The sequence below is a fragment of the Dendropsophus ebraccatus genome, chromosome 9, assembly GCF_027789765.1.
Source record: "Dendropsophus ebraccatus isolate aDenEbr1 chromosome 9, aDenEbr1.pat, whole genome shotgun sequence".
NCBI classification, from domain to species: Eukaryota; Metazoa; Chordata; class Amphibia; order Anura; family Hylidae; genus Dendropsophus; species Dendropsophus ebraccatus.
Window position 1 is genome coordinate 41,828,026 of NC_091462.1, and position 15,106 is coordinate 41,843,131.

Below are 15,106 nucleotides of genomic sequence, written 5' to 3' on the forward strand. Positions count from 1 at the left end.
AACAGCAATTGGTAAAATATCACCCTTCAACATGGTAATACGGCCATTGGGGAATATAAGAATACAAGAAATTTCAGAGTGTTGTGATTTATATACAGTATCACAATAGGGGAAATACATGGTTATTTTTCAATCTCTACAATTCTGTTTTGAATATGGAATCTCATACCTAACTAGTATCTGTGTATGCTACTTATTCATTCATACATTATGTGCCCCACAGTGTTAATGGTCAAGTGCGGATATTCAGGTTATATTCACACAGTGGATAAGCATCAGCGTCTAATCCAAGTTGCCTAAATAGAGGCACATGCTAATATTAATGGACCTATAAACAGTATTCTGTTGCTGGTTTTCAGTCAACTAATTGAAATCCACCTTTGGTGGGTTTTTTATTGTATTATCTTTCTCTATATATGTAATATATTAAAATAACATATAAATATATGTATATAATAAATATGTATAAACATATATAATGTAAACGTTACAGTGCTTAGACTACAGGTTAAAGGGGTATCCAAAATCAGACAAAAACAGCTACTTTCTTGCAAAAGAGCACCACCCCTGTCCTCAGGTTGTGGGTGGTATTACAAGTCAGCTCCATTCACTTCAATGGAACCAAGCTGCCAAACCCAAACTGAGGGCAAGAGTGGAGCTGTTTCTGTAAGAAAGCAGCCATGTTTGTTTAAGCCTGGATAACCCCTTTAAATAGTTCTATAGTTTTCTACAAAATAAAACTGGTTTCATATTTTTGCATCTGTATTATGGCCTCAGGCTCCGGCTTGACGGCATGTCTGATGGCTCATATTGACAGCAGTCAGTTTCAGTCATCACACCAATAGCTTGCGTTTGTTATATGGAGGCAAAAATTCATCTGTATTCTGCCTGTGTATAGGTGACACTGACTATAGGTGAAATAACAGATAACAGGCTGACACTATTGTATGTACCTGAACCTTTAATAGATGATTAAATAAAAGACTATAGTCTCTGATGGCCTATGTTATACATGGTATTTAAACTCTTCAGGTTCCTCATAATTTTTTCCCTATTTCTATAAAATTATAGATCTCCTTGAACATTCAGCCAGATATCCACAAAGAATATAGAGCACTTCTTTAATGCCAGCCATATAGATTAGTCTGATCTGTCTGTCTGTTAGTCTGATCTGTCTGTCTGCTATTCTAAATTGACAACAGATGGAATTTTCAATCCCCATATGACCAGAATTACAATATGCTTTACTAAAAATATATATTTAAAGAGGTGTAAAATGGGCAATATTGTCAATGTAGGAAATTTATTGTCATTGTTGCAGATATTGATTATGTGAATATGTATATTTATAATTTTCACAACTTAAAAATAATTATGTTGTGAATTTTAAGATCTCCAATATAACATTATTAAATAAGTTCAAGGGAGGCCTGGATGCTTTTCTTGAACAATATAATATTACAAGTTATGGGCATTAGATTCCCGGTGATACGTTGATCCAGGGATTGTTCTGGTTGCCATTGTATTCGGGGGGGGGGGGAGTTTTCTCCCTGTGGTGGGGTGGTTGTCGTCTCCCTAGTGGGGGGTTTTGCCTTCCCTGGATCAACACAGTAGGGTTTCCCTAGGTTGAACCTGATGGACTCTTGTCTTCTTTCAACCTTATTTACTATGTTACTATGTTACTATGTAACATAAAATGCCTAAATGCAGTTAATTCTGTAAAATATGGTATCATGGGAGGCCTCCTGCATGTGGCACAAAACTGTATATACTAAAGGTGGCGACACTGATGGCCTGGGCACCCATACACTGTACTTCAGAGGCTAGGCTGACATTGTGGATATGCTGCACATGACAGTTATTCATTTCCATCCTGCCAAAAATAGGATGTCCATTCATTTCAATGGCCTAAACATTTGTTCAGCCTGCTTTCCCCTAATATATGCTAATTTAACAGGAGTCAATAACACAACAAAACACAATATATTAGGGTATACCAGTAGCCTGAAGAGTCCCTAGGTGACCACATTTGGGCCATTGAAATGACTGGGCTTGTTGCTGTATGCCATGGCACCCCATTTTTGGCAGAATGTGAATGAATATCTGTGACTATAAACACAGTCAGTGTCGGACTGGTCCACCAGAGGACCGGAGTATCCTCCGGTGGGCCCCCATTTTTAGAACCTGCACTAACACTGACTGACATGCTGTTTCACTCTGGTCTTCATTGGTGGGCCCCTGGGATCATTTCCTCTGGTGGGCCCCAGATATCCCAGTCCGACACTGAACACGGTATCAGTCTGTCTGATTACAAAAACTGTCTGGCTTTCCCATAGCAACCAATGACAGCTAAGTTTTCTTTCAGCACTTCACTAAAATGTTATATGGGCACAGTGTGGTACCCCATAAGGGGGGGGGGGCATTGGTAGAGGCTTCTGCATAGGACTCCATCATTTATAAAGTTAGCCCTATAATTGATTGATGACAGTGAAAGCTTCTGCTTTTTATACGCTAAGCCTTATAAATGTTGAGTTAGAGCTTCACACAACAATACATGTGATACTGCTTAGGCTAGGTTCACATCACGATTTTGCAATCCATCTCACTGTATCCGTTGTGCAAAACGTACAGAAAAACGTGGTGAACCATTTTTTTGTGTACGTTTCAAAATGGAAAAAACAGGATCCGTTTTGATTCTTTTTTTTTTTTTTTTAAATAATGTAAGTCAATGGAAAACGGATCAAAACGGATGGCATACAACAGCATCCATTTTTTTTCCCCATAGAATGGATACATTAAACGGATAGCAAAATTGTGATGTGAACCTAGCCTTATTGCCTCAGTATATCTTCTATATCTAGGGAGATAATATTAATACTTATAATGTATCTGTATTTTTAATGCGGTTGTATTTGTGTGTCATCTTACTATGCTTATGATCATTTATTACTACTCCCAAATGAAATCTAACTAGATAACCGATAACTTCCTGACACCTTCTTCTCACTAATTTCTTAGAAAATGCTTTACACCCCTCTTAGCATCCGCAGCCCCTCTCTTCTCATAGCCATACTGTACAATTCCCCTGTCAGTGTCACAATGAGAACTTGCCAAACTGACCCTCCTTTTCGCAAGCTCCATCCTCTCCGAATGCTTCTCCCCTCCCTGTGAGTGTCAGCTCTGCCCCTCTCTGAGTAGTGTGTGCGAGCTCTGCATTCCCAGCAGCGCAGCACTCAGCAGCATTGTCAGCCACTAGCTGAACTTCCAAACTCCCACCCTGCAAGGGACTAGGGGGTACCATGAAGATGCTGAGGGGAGACCTCCCTCTCACCCTGCTGCACCTCTATCTTCTATTAGGAGGTGGCACAGCACAGCAGGGTCAGGGCCAGATTCCTATTAAAGACCCTTCCCAGCCTGGCACTGGACCTGGTACCGAGATCGTCTTCCCCAATAATGACAGAAAATCATCCTATCAAGGTAACGCTTGACTTTCCGAAGTCGCCTTCATCTATTCTTTTCAGCTCAGACTTAAAGGTTTAGCATTAGCAGTCCTATATCCTTCCTATAACCACCAAGTCTGGATCTCAGTTTTATGAGGAATACAGCAGGATATGTTGGGATTAAGTTTGGAAAAGTCTGGCTTCTTATATATACTGCACTTCTCTTTGCTTGACAGTCATGTCCCAGCTTTACAGTATGTGATCTCTCTAACATTGTTACGTACAATTTGATTTATAGCTTTCTTTTTCTTATATAAAAAGTAACTAAATGTTCTTTTCTTAAACTTGTTTAACTTGTAGAAAAATTTAGATTATTAGTTGTCCTTTGTAGAGTTGCCTATAGATCATACATAGGTAACATCCCCACCCTCATCTGTAAAGCTGCATTTTGCAGATGAAAGATAATAGTGGGAGGAGCAACGACAACAGAGGTTTGCCAGAAAAGTGGGAGGAGTCACTAGAAAAGACACAATGGGCAAATACTAGCCAATGGCTATAGATCGCAAATATTATAGATTAAAATAAATATAGATTTGCAAATATTAAAGATGTGGATGTAGAAGGAAGAAGAGTTCTCTTAATTTTATTATTTACTTTGTGTACTACATATGTTCATAGTATATACTTTGATTATATGATTTCTAGGTATCTTCGAACTCTGAGAGTGTGGACTAAAGCAGATTTAAGCTACAATCCAAACTACTTCTCTATGATGCAGTAGAAACAGGGTCTACGCTAGTATTTTAGACTGAAAACTTGACATTTTTGAGTTTTTGGCTCATACCTGGAATTAGAAAAAGTGTAAAGCATAATGTGCAGTATGATAGGAAGGAGTTTATATTCCAGTAAGATGAGGGCAGGAATATGATAGGTATAGGAGACAGCAATGCTAATAAGTCTCTTCCAATGTTTAGCCCATTGCTGCTTATAAATATTATTTTGTTTTTTTAACTGTTTTTACTGTTTATAAATATGATTTAAACTGATGGTATCCAAATACTTAGCAGATTACCTGGTATACCCAGTCTATCAATACTCTACCTGGATGGTATACACTACTGGCAATTGGAAACCACAATGAAGCAATTACATGTCACATTGCCATGCAGATCACTAGCAGAATGAACCATGACTGTAATGTAATAGTTTTGCTTTTTTACATTTTATATTTTTCCTGGTAAATTCATAATTTTCTGCTTGCAGTCAGATAAAAAAAGGTTGTCCAGGATGAGAAAAACATGGCAGTTTACTCTAGAAACAGTGCCAAAACTGTCCACAGGTTGTGTCTGGTATTGCAGCTCCTTTCCATTTAAGTGAATGGAGCGGAGCCTAAAATAAGCGTAAAATAATGAGTATACCTTGTATTTTCACCTCTAAATGACTGACGTCCAAAAATAGGGCCTCAAAAAACATTGGGTGAACATACCCTCAGGGTTCATGTACCCTAAAAAAATTTAAAAACATGATTTTTTCATTAAGAAAGAGGAAGGAATGAAGGAAGTCATTTACACCTGTTTCAGTTTTTATCTGACACTGGATAACCATATCCCCTGAGTGGTTTTAAAAGGTAGACATTTGTTTTATATACTGTAGGCCTTTATTTTTCAAGGACCCCTTCAGGTCACAGATCCTGATGTGTTGCCATTTTGGTTTATATAAGGCTTTCAAAAGCCTTAGTTATTTAAATATATTTAGTCAGCATAACATGAAGCTCCTCGGCCCCAATATAAACTGTAGGCTGTACCCTCTGCCATTTATAATACTGAGGTATTGTTATATGTTATATGACTTTGGTCCCCTCAGGCCTAGGGCCCATGTCTTACCTCTGTGCTCGATATAGCCTCACCACCTTAAATAGTTTCTCAAGCTTTAACATACCCGTTTTCTTTTTGTATTCAATTCAAAATTATTGTATGTACAATAAAAAAAAATGGGCCAGACCTACAGGCCCTGGATTATGTTACGGTGGCCGACTCCACACACAATCAGCCAACTCAAGTCATGTAATATGTTATGTTTCCTATCTATTAATTTGGGTCAGGGCTACCTGCAATGCATTACTGTAAATACAACATACGCCTGTCCACCTTTCCCTACAAGCAGTAGGCAAGAAAAGTTTATGACTATATCATTTTTAATGGTCATCTGTATTAGTCAATGGGATATAAGGGTTTTTATGTTTCACGGTTGGCTTAAGATAGTGTGAACATGACAGACAATTCATGAGAGTGGTGGAGCCACTAATAATGGTACCACACTTACACTGCATGTTCTCTTTCCTTTCAAATAGTCTTGCCTAGTCTTTGTGTGTTTGCATACACTTCCACAGGACCTTAAAGGAACCTGTCACCCGGCATTCCGACGCTGAGCATGGCCGACCCCCTGGTGCAGCCCCGGATACTTACCCTTTTCTGCAAGTCCCGCTCCTGTACCCAGTCCCGGGACGGAGATCTCGCCATCATCAGCCGTGTGCGCACGCTCCAGAGATAAGTCCGACGCCCATATAGAATGGTGGCTCCAGTCATTCTCTATGGGCATCGGACTCATCTCATGTAATTTGCGCCGATATCTCCATCCCGGGACCGGGTACAGGAGCGGGACTTGCAGCAAAGGATAAGTATCCGGGGCGGCACCGGGGGGTCGGGCGGGCTCAGCGTCGGAATCCCGGGTGACAGGGCAGCTACATAACCCTAGCAATCTCCTAATGACTAAAGGCCTTATTACAAAAGATGATTATTGGACATACTTGGCTGATTGTTGGCCATTCCGCCTGATAAGCATTTGGTGTAATAGCTCATGTTGAAAGACAACGATCAGCCGACATGCACAATGTCATCTGATCATTGTCTTTCAGCATGTTGAAGTAAAATGACAAAAATAGAGACGGTTTGCTGGCCATTGCTTTGTGTAATAGGGCTTCAGTGGGCAACCTGAACGATCTAAGGATCAATCGGGCGGCCCCTTCTGCTGCTCCGCGCCGCCCCTCCTGCTGCTCCCCACTCACTGTTTTTGCGTGTAATAGCTCAGCCAATGAGCGAGGAATGAGGGGGAAGAGGTTGCTGAACTGGCAGGGAAGACACTCGCTTCCCCCAGATTGTCATGAGGTTTAATACCCCGTATAATAAGCAGTTACTTGTCTGTTTTCAAAGTAATAACACAGAGCTGTTGAAAGTCAATTTATTCCAGTATTGATGAGACACTAAACATCATGAACATGTACCCATCTGTAGTTGGGTAAAATCTCTAGTATAACAATCCTTCCAGAAACTAACTCAAGTATTGGTCATAGTAAACTATCATCATTGTCAACTTGAAAATAGAGGGAACCATGAAAATGTTATAGTGAGTTACAACATTTACAAAATAAAAAATGTGAAAACAGCCTTTAGATTCAGAAGCACTCTAAGATATGGGTTCCATTGAATTAAATGACTGGAATGTTTGGGTTATTTCCTGAGCATATACAAATTTCGGCTTTCAAAACATGGTCTGCTGTGCTTTTCAGTTCAGGCCACAACTTGTATGCATCTAGAAAATGGCCTGTATACCCCTCACTAGAAATTTTAAGGTCATGAATTAAAGAGGGTCTCTGTCAGTTCCAGCACAGATACATTGGCAGCCGATATTAACATTTTTCCAACATATTCATGCCTTGGGGTCCTATTAGATGGGCCAATGATGGCCCAATGATGTAAACGAATGGTGCTTGTTTACTGAGCCTATGAGCTGATAATCGTTTAGCAAGGGCCCTTGCCCTAAACGATTAATACATAACCTGTCCATGCTCCCGATCTTCTTCTGCCTGGCGGCTGCAGCTTCAGGACAGGCTCTGGGCTGACAGGCCGCTCAGCCAATCACTAGCTGAGACTGCCATGGCCAGTGATTGGCTGAGCGGCCTGTCAGCTTAGAGCCCATTTTGAAGCTGCAGCCCTTTACAGTCACACAGCACTGTCCCAAAATTCTATCGATAATAAAATTATGGCACAGCATATTAATTGGAATATCCCTTTTAAGGGATTTTTCCTCTGTGACTTATTAGTTAGACTGACAAATACACACAATGTGTCTTAAAGGGGGAGTCAGGAGGCGTGTCTTAAAGAAAATGTACAACTAGGTACATTGCTTTGGGTTTTTCATAAGAACATACTGGCATCCCAGGGATGTCAGAGTCATGGTCCTTTTTTTTAACCTCTGCCCGTGCACTGCTGGTCCATTCCCGAGCACTGGCCCGGCACAAAGCACTGAGGGCCTGCCAGCCCCCAGTGTGACAATCTCTGAAACCCTCTCCACTCTATGATGCGGCTCTATTAGAATCAATGGAGCTGCATCACAGAGGGAAGGGGAGATTGTCACACTAGGTGGCGGACCCGCCTTCAGTGCTTCGTGGCGGTGCTCGGGAATACATTGGTGATGTGTGTGGGAGACTGTAGGCGGTTCAAAAAAAGGACTGCGCCATCAGCATCCCCGCACCAGTGTTGGTCTAATCATGTGAAAAAGCCAAAGCGACTTACCTAGCTTTGAGCTGTAATGTATCGGGTAATGGGATAATACAGTTATATCTTGGCTCCCTATATTTGTCATGCAGCAACTAATACACATGAAAGAATAGAATGTATTGCTGACATGTCCTTTGATTTGTTTGCAGATTGTCCTGTGGATATTTTCTTTGTGCTGGATACATCAGAGAGTGTTGCTCTTCGAGTGAAACCATTCAAGACTCTTGTAACTCAAGTCAAAGAGTTTACCAAGAGGTTTATAGATAAACTCACTTCAAGGTAACAACCCATTGATATCATTATTTTTACACTAGACTAAAATAAAATGTGCATATTTATAAAGAAGGTTCACACAAAAGTTTAAGTATGGAAAACGTTGTGGTAATAATCCACCAATGGAATCAATGGTTTATATAGAGAATCTCGCCATGCTTTTATCAGAAAACTAGTGTAGAGATTTTGTAATTCTCCATTGGGTGAGGACCACTGGTTGCTGATTAAAAAGGGAGTAGACTTAACCATTGAACTTTGACAATACAAGTCATGTTCTAGACAATGATATGGAAATCAACGACATCGACCAGAATATGGAACTACTAGAACAATGACTTTTTAAACCAGAGACCTGGCCATACTGTATATTGCAGATGTGTGTCTAGACCCTTACTTCTTTGCCGGAAAGGACACTTTATAGAAAGAGCAGCTCACAGTCTGGACTATCCAATTGTGTAATACCTCTCCCTACCTGTGGTGGTGCTGTGCAGAAATGTAACACTTATTGCTTCCTACTGATTATGTGGTAAGTAGAAAGAAAGCTAAAGAGCCCATTCAGGGACTCCCCTCCTTATTCAGGGACTCATCTGTATTTTACTAATAATGGCCAAAAACAATCCTTTGAAAGCCCCATTATTACAATTTATTTAGGCTGTATGGCGTTTTTACCCTAAACTTCTATCTCATTTTAGGTATTATCGATGTGATCGGAACCTGGTCTGGAATGCAGGAGCTCTGCACTACAGTGATGAAGTCATCCTCATAAGCCCTCTTCTCAATCTAGAAAAAGACCGTGATACCTTGAAGACTAGAGTAGATAAAGTTGAGTACATTGGCAAAGGTACTCACACGGACTGCGCCATCAAAAGAGGCATTGAAGAAATCTTGATTGGGTTTGTATAAAATCATATTCCATAGTTAATAGTCTACATCCTATCTATCTATCTACAGTATCTATCTATCTATCTATCTATCTATCTATCTATCTATCTATCTATCTATCTATCTATCTATCTCCTATTATCTATCAATCTATCTATCTATCTATCTATCTCCTATCTATCTATCTATCTATCTATCTATCTATCTATCTATATCCTATCTATCTATCTATCTATCTATCTATCTTCTATCTATCTATCTATCTATCTATCTATCTATCTATCTATATCTCTCCTATCTATCTATCTATCTATCTATCTATCTATCTATCTATCTATCTCCTATCTATCTATCTATCTATCTATCTATCTATCTATCTCCTATCTATCTATCTCCTATCTATCTATCTATCTATCTATCTATCTATCTATCTATCTATCTATCTATCTCCTATCTCCTATCTATCTCCTATCTATCTATCTATCTATCTATCTATCTATCTATCTATCTATCTATCTATCTATCTATCTATCTGTCTATCTATCTGTCTGTCCTAATGTCATGAATCTTATCCTCTGCTTACAGAGGATCCCATCAGAGGGAGAACAAATATCTAGTTGTGGTGACAGATGGTCATCCATTGGAAGGATACAAGGAGCCATGCGGAGGTCTAGAAGATGCTGCCAATGAAGCCAGACATCTTGGAATTAAAGTCTTCTCTGTTGCCATTTCACCAAACCACCTGGTAAGATAAAGACTCTTAGCTTTAACCTAGCCAATAAATAGATGTTTCCATATATCCATGATGTGTAAGGTTAGGTTCATACAGCACAGATGATACAGTAATTGTTCGCACAGCCAGGACGCTTGATTCGCTTGCGTCCTTGCGTGGCCTCATATCGGCTCATGTAAAAGGACCCAAACTTTGCTATACAGAATTTGCCTCTAACGTTTTCTCTTTTATGATACACAGGAGCCTCGCCTCAGTGTTATAGCCTCCGATCCAAGCTACAGGAAGAACTTCACAGCCACCAGTGCTTCTGGCATTTCTGATGTGGACCTAGATAACACAATTGACACCATCATCGACACCATTGTAAGTGACATCAATGTGTTTCAAGCTGAGAATTGTGTATGAGTAAATAAAAAAGAAAACAAATGACAGAAAACTAGGCTTAAGTTCCTCTGAAACTTTAGGCTATGTTCACACTACGTAAATGTACTTTGTACGGTGTGGAACACTGCATTGCCTTCTATGGGATCCCGGCCGGAGCGTATACACATCGTATATGCTCCGGCCAGGATCCTGCACGGGGCCGCAAATAACTGACATTTCAGTTTTCTGAGGCCACAATTCAGTGAATTGCGGCCGTAGGAAACCCTGTCAGTTCACATAATGAAGAGAGCGGCTCCGGCCGCTTGCAGGGGGGAGTTCTGATGCGGGCGCGCGCTGATGCGCCCGCATCAGAACCCTGCAGCCGAAAGATTATCCGGCCGGTACTGCAGCCGGGTCACGGAGCGGCCGGTCTCTATACGTAGTGTGAACATAGCCTTATACTGAAGTCCGACGACCTGCCGCGCGCAGTGGGTTCAGCCATCAGTATAAAGTCTATTGGGACCTCCTGGGCCTCCACCGACAGATGTTATGGATTTTCACTGCCCAACCCCTTTGTTCTTGGAGAGATAAGCCGCCACTGGAGCAGTCTGGCTGTGACTTATCGTCTCCTCCCCATAGGAAAAACATGAATGATTGTTTCTTGGATGGATATGGGCAATGATGAAAGGGCTTTGTCTGTACTCTGGTATGTCTGATGCTATCATAGTGCTGCAGTCAGAAATATTGGATAGCATGACAAAAACTTAGACATAACTCCTTAAAGGGGTTGTCCAGAATTGGACATTTATTATCCATGTAGTGGATAAGTGATAAATATCACAATGCAGGAACATTCATTCATCGCTAGTACAGAGATTGTCTGCTGAGTATATTACATTCCTTTTATTTAATTTGTGCATAATTCTTGTCTGCATGTAGTCTTTAAGGGGTACTGCAGAGGCAAAAAAACACAGTTTTCAAATCAACTGGTGTCATAAAGTTATAGAGATTTGTAAATTACTTCTATTTTAAAATCTCCAGCGTTTTAGTACTTATCAGCTGCTGTATGTCCTGCAGGAAGTTTTCTTTCCAGTCCAACATGGTGCTGCTGCCAACTCCATCCGTTTGAGGAACTGTCCAATGCAGGAGAGGTTTGCTATGGGGATTTGTTATTGCTCTGGATGGTTCTTGTCACAGACAGAGGTGGCAGCAGAGAGCAGCATATCAGACTGGGGAAAAAAACTCCTTCCTGCACGACATACAGCAGCTGACAAGTACTGGACGGTTTGATTTTACAAATCTGTATAATTTTCTGCCACTAATTGACTTAAAACATTTTTTTTCCTTTTGAGCACCCCTTTAATATTTCAGGGTATTTACTCTCAAAAGTAGTGTCTTTGTGGTTCAAAGGGGCAAATAAATTTAGCTCCTCTTATTGATAAAGTAATTGAAAAGTTTTTTAAATTCATCATAAAATATAAGGTGACAGAGTAAAAAATTTGCAGACAAATGATGGTGGTACATCCTGTATATAGCCCTAAACATAGAGTATTTAGGCCGATAGATATAACGTATATTCTGTACTTTCGTAATATGTAAAACCATTCCTGGTGATATAGTTCAGTGTTTCTTTTCAGATTATGATGTTATAACTGTGAATTGCTATGAACAGAAGTTTGTTATATTGGCTTCAGGCTTATAATTGTTCCTTTTTTCTTTCAGAAAGCCAACGGTGAACAAGGAGTGAGTATTCCCAATATGTTATGCATACAAAATCTATTACTATACAGTACATGACTTAAGTCACTTCTAACTCTCCTTTTCTCTTCTTTTACATTGCAGTGCTGTTCTTATGAGTGTCAGGTAAGCATTGTTTCCTCCATGGGATCTGGATGCATGAAATGGATATGGCCATAACAGATACCCTTTTAACTAATCTGTTCTTGCTTTTTCTTAGCCTGCCCGTGGAGACATAGGTCCCCCTGGTCCCACTGGTTATGAGGTTAGTGGTACTGCAAGGTGAGTAAAATATTTCATAACCGGGTAAAATTTTGCTAACCGTATTTATGTTACCATAGGGAGAAACTGGTAAAACTGGACTTCCAGGAGATCGTGGACCTCCAGGAGACCCTGTAAGTAAACCTTGTCCTGAATAATTTCTTTTAAGGGAAACTGATAGCCTGGATATACATATATCTGTGTTGCCATTTTTCCATTGTCAGTCACACGAGAAGTGTGTACTTACCATCCCCTCTGCTCTGTGATCCAGCATCTTCATTAAAAACAATCTTTATTCCTGGGCTGACAGTGTCACAGACGTATGTTCGTGACAGTGTCTGCCCCTGCCCTACACAGCCTTTGCCTGTCTGCAGGGCAGGCACAGACTCTGCGGGATTGGGAACAGACAGTGTCACAAATAGTGATGAGCGGACCGTCGGACTTTTGGTCCGACGGCATCTGTGCTCTATTGTCATGCCTGTAATCCCGGCCGCCTAGTTGCGATCCCGCGAATATGGGTTCCCAGGAGCGCAACTATGCGGCCGGGATCACTGCTTTCGGACCAAAAGTCCGAAAGGTTCGCTCATCTCTAGTCACAAACACACCTCTGTGACACTGTCGGCCTGGGAATAAAGATTGGTTTTCATGAAAACACCGGATCACAGAGCAGCGAGGAGGGTAAGTACGCACTGCCTGTGTGATTCAAAATGGGAAACTGGCAGAATGGATGTATATGCACGTCCGTGCTGTCAGTTTCCTCTAAAATCACCGCACTTTTGATAAAGGTTGCCTAAATCATTAGTACAAGCAAAGACACATTCTATATCTTATTAGGGAATTTTAAAAACCCCCCCCCCCCCCCCCCCCCCCCCACACACACAATAATTTCTTCAGGGACACAATACACTGTTGGTTACTGATTGATCAGTTAACATGCTGCCCATAGAAATCAATGGAGAAGAGAGTGATGACGAGTAGCTAGAGAGACAGAAGTAGGAAGGCACATACATAAAGCTCTAGTGAGTGTTACATATCAGAAAAGTGCTTGATTAACAGTGCACACTGCTCTGTAATGCTCTATAAAATCATCAGTGCTGCTGCTGCTCCTGAGGGTGTGCTATATCTATATTGACAGAGTTAAATTTTATAATTCTGTATACATAAAGACACCTCTAGAGGGAGCATTAGAGCTTATTGCATACTGTTTTAGGCTGGGTTCACACTACGTATATTTCAGGTAGTATTGTGGTCCTCATATTGCAACCAAAACCAGGAGTGGATTAAAAACACAGAAAGGATCTGATCACACAATGTTGTAATTGAGTGGATGGCCGCCATTTAATGGCAAATATTTGCTGTTATTTTAAAACAACGGCTGTTATATTAAAATAATGACAGTTAATTACGGTTATATGGCTGCCACCCACTCAATTTCACCATTGTGTGATCAGATCCTTTCTGTGTTTTTAATCCACTCCTGGTTTTGGTTGCAATATGAGGACCACAATACTGACTGAAATATACATAGTGTGAACCCAGCTTATATTGATGCATTGGCAAGTATTCATTCTTCTAGAATTAGTGCAGGCATCTGTCTCCAGACAACCCAGATGTAGGAAGCAAAAGAGAGAAAGATGTAAATGTAATGATCCATGCCTTTCTCTACGAAACATGCAAAACATTGAAAGTCAACAAACAGTCTTGATTTCTTCATCATCTCTATGAATGAATCAGCCTTTTCCTAAGATGGTTTTGCTAAATTTTTCCCTTTGGATATGAACAGCTAATTCCTTCCACGGTTGGAATTACCTTTTAGTTTACCATAGGGCATGTCCAGTAGAAGGACACACTCAACCATTCAATCTACGTATGGTGACTACACCTAAATGACTAACTGACTAACACGTGAGTTATACATGTGGGTTTACTCATACTTGCCTGTATAGTCAGAGTCATGGAACACTACTAGAAGTACCGTGACATTATATCATGCCTCTCATTTATTCCTGGAGCTTTTTATCTTGGCAGTCTGCCAGAGTTTACAAGAAAGTGCTTTCCACTTCTTGTAAACTTTCTATCTTGTAAAAAGTTCATCTAGTTTCTGGTTTGTGCAGATTGCTTCTACGAACAGTTGGAAACATAAAATTGTCCATCAATAAATTACAAAGTCATGCTTCAGCTCATTGGCCTAAGATGATCACATGACTTCAGAGGCGCAGGAGCATTTGCCCACACATGGTTATTTCATTGATCTTATGGGACCAGTGAAACAGGTCACCGCATAGTTTTACTGCAGGTTTGTTTTAGAGAACTATTAAGTATTATTATTATTATTATTATTGAAATTTGATTATTACACTATACATGATTTAATTATTGGATATTTAAGGCCTACATGATATAAATTTAAGAACCACTTACCAGTTACTCGTTTTTCGATATAATATACATTTTGGCTCTCTGTCTTACAGTTTTCCTTGTGTTCATTTTTAATAATGTCTAACTTTTGCAGGGCCGTCCTGGTGACATTGGACCTGTAGGATACCAGGGAATGAAGGTAGGTTTGATGCCGTTTACATGTTACATGTTATTACTGCTCTACTTGATGTTCACACTGACCTTGATCCTAAATTGTCTTCTTTTCTTTTATACAATAGGGTGACCAAGGAGGAAAAGGAGAGAAGGTAAGTAGGCATGAGAAATATAATTATGGGAGAACTGCAAAGAGACTATTAGAGGGTGCCATATAGCAATGATAAAAATAAAATGGACTTTATCACTTCAAAAACTTTTCACATGTTTTAAAGGTATGTCAAAAGTTTTTCTTGGTCTTTGACCCCCAACGACTGCTAGATATGGGC

General features: G+C 40.2%; 1 protein-coding gene across 1 annotated transcript in view; it reads left to right on the top strand.

Moving 5' to 3' along the window:
- Positions 1 to 3,192: 3,192 nt before the first annotated feature.
- Positions 3,193 to 15,106, top strand: part of COL6A1 (collagen type VI alpha 1 chain) — a 37,239-nt gene continuing 25,325 nt past the window's right edge. Inside the window, exons 1-11 of the mRNA XM_069983076.1 lie at positions 3,193 to 3,477; positions 8,146 to 8,275; positions 8,962 to 9,162; positions 9,737 to 9,896; positions 10,125 to 10,247; positions 11,970 to 11,990; positions 12,090 to 12,110; positions 12,205 to 12,249; positions 12,326 to 12,379; positions 14,758 to 14,802; positions 14,903 to 14,929. Coding sequence (XP_069839177.1) covers positions 3,300 to 3,477; positions 8,146 to 8,275; positions 8,962 to 9,162; positions 9,737 to 9,896; positions 10,125 to 10,247; positions 11,970 to 11,990; positions 12,090 to 12,110; positions 12,205 to 12,249; positions 12,326 to 12,379; positions 14,758 to 14,802; positions 14,903 to 14,929 — 1,005 coding nt within the window. The 5' untranslated portion in view covers positions 3,193 to 3,299. The remainder of the gene's footprint in view (positions 3,478 to 8,145; positions 8,276 to 8,961; positions 9,163 to 9,736; positions 9,897 to 10,124; positions 10,248 to 11,969; positions 11,991 to 12,089; positions 12,111 to 12,204; positions 12,250 to 12,325; positions 12,380 to 14,757; positions 14,803 to 14,902; positions 14,930 to 15,106) is intronic.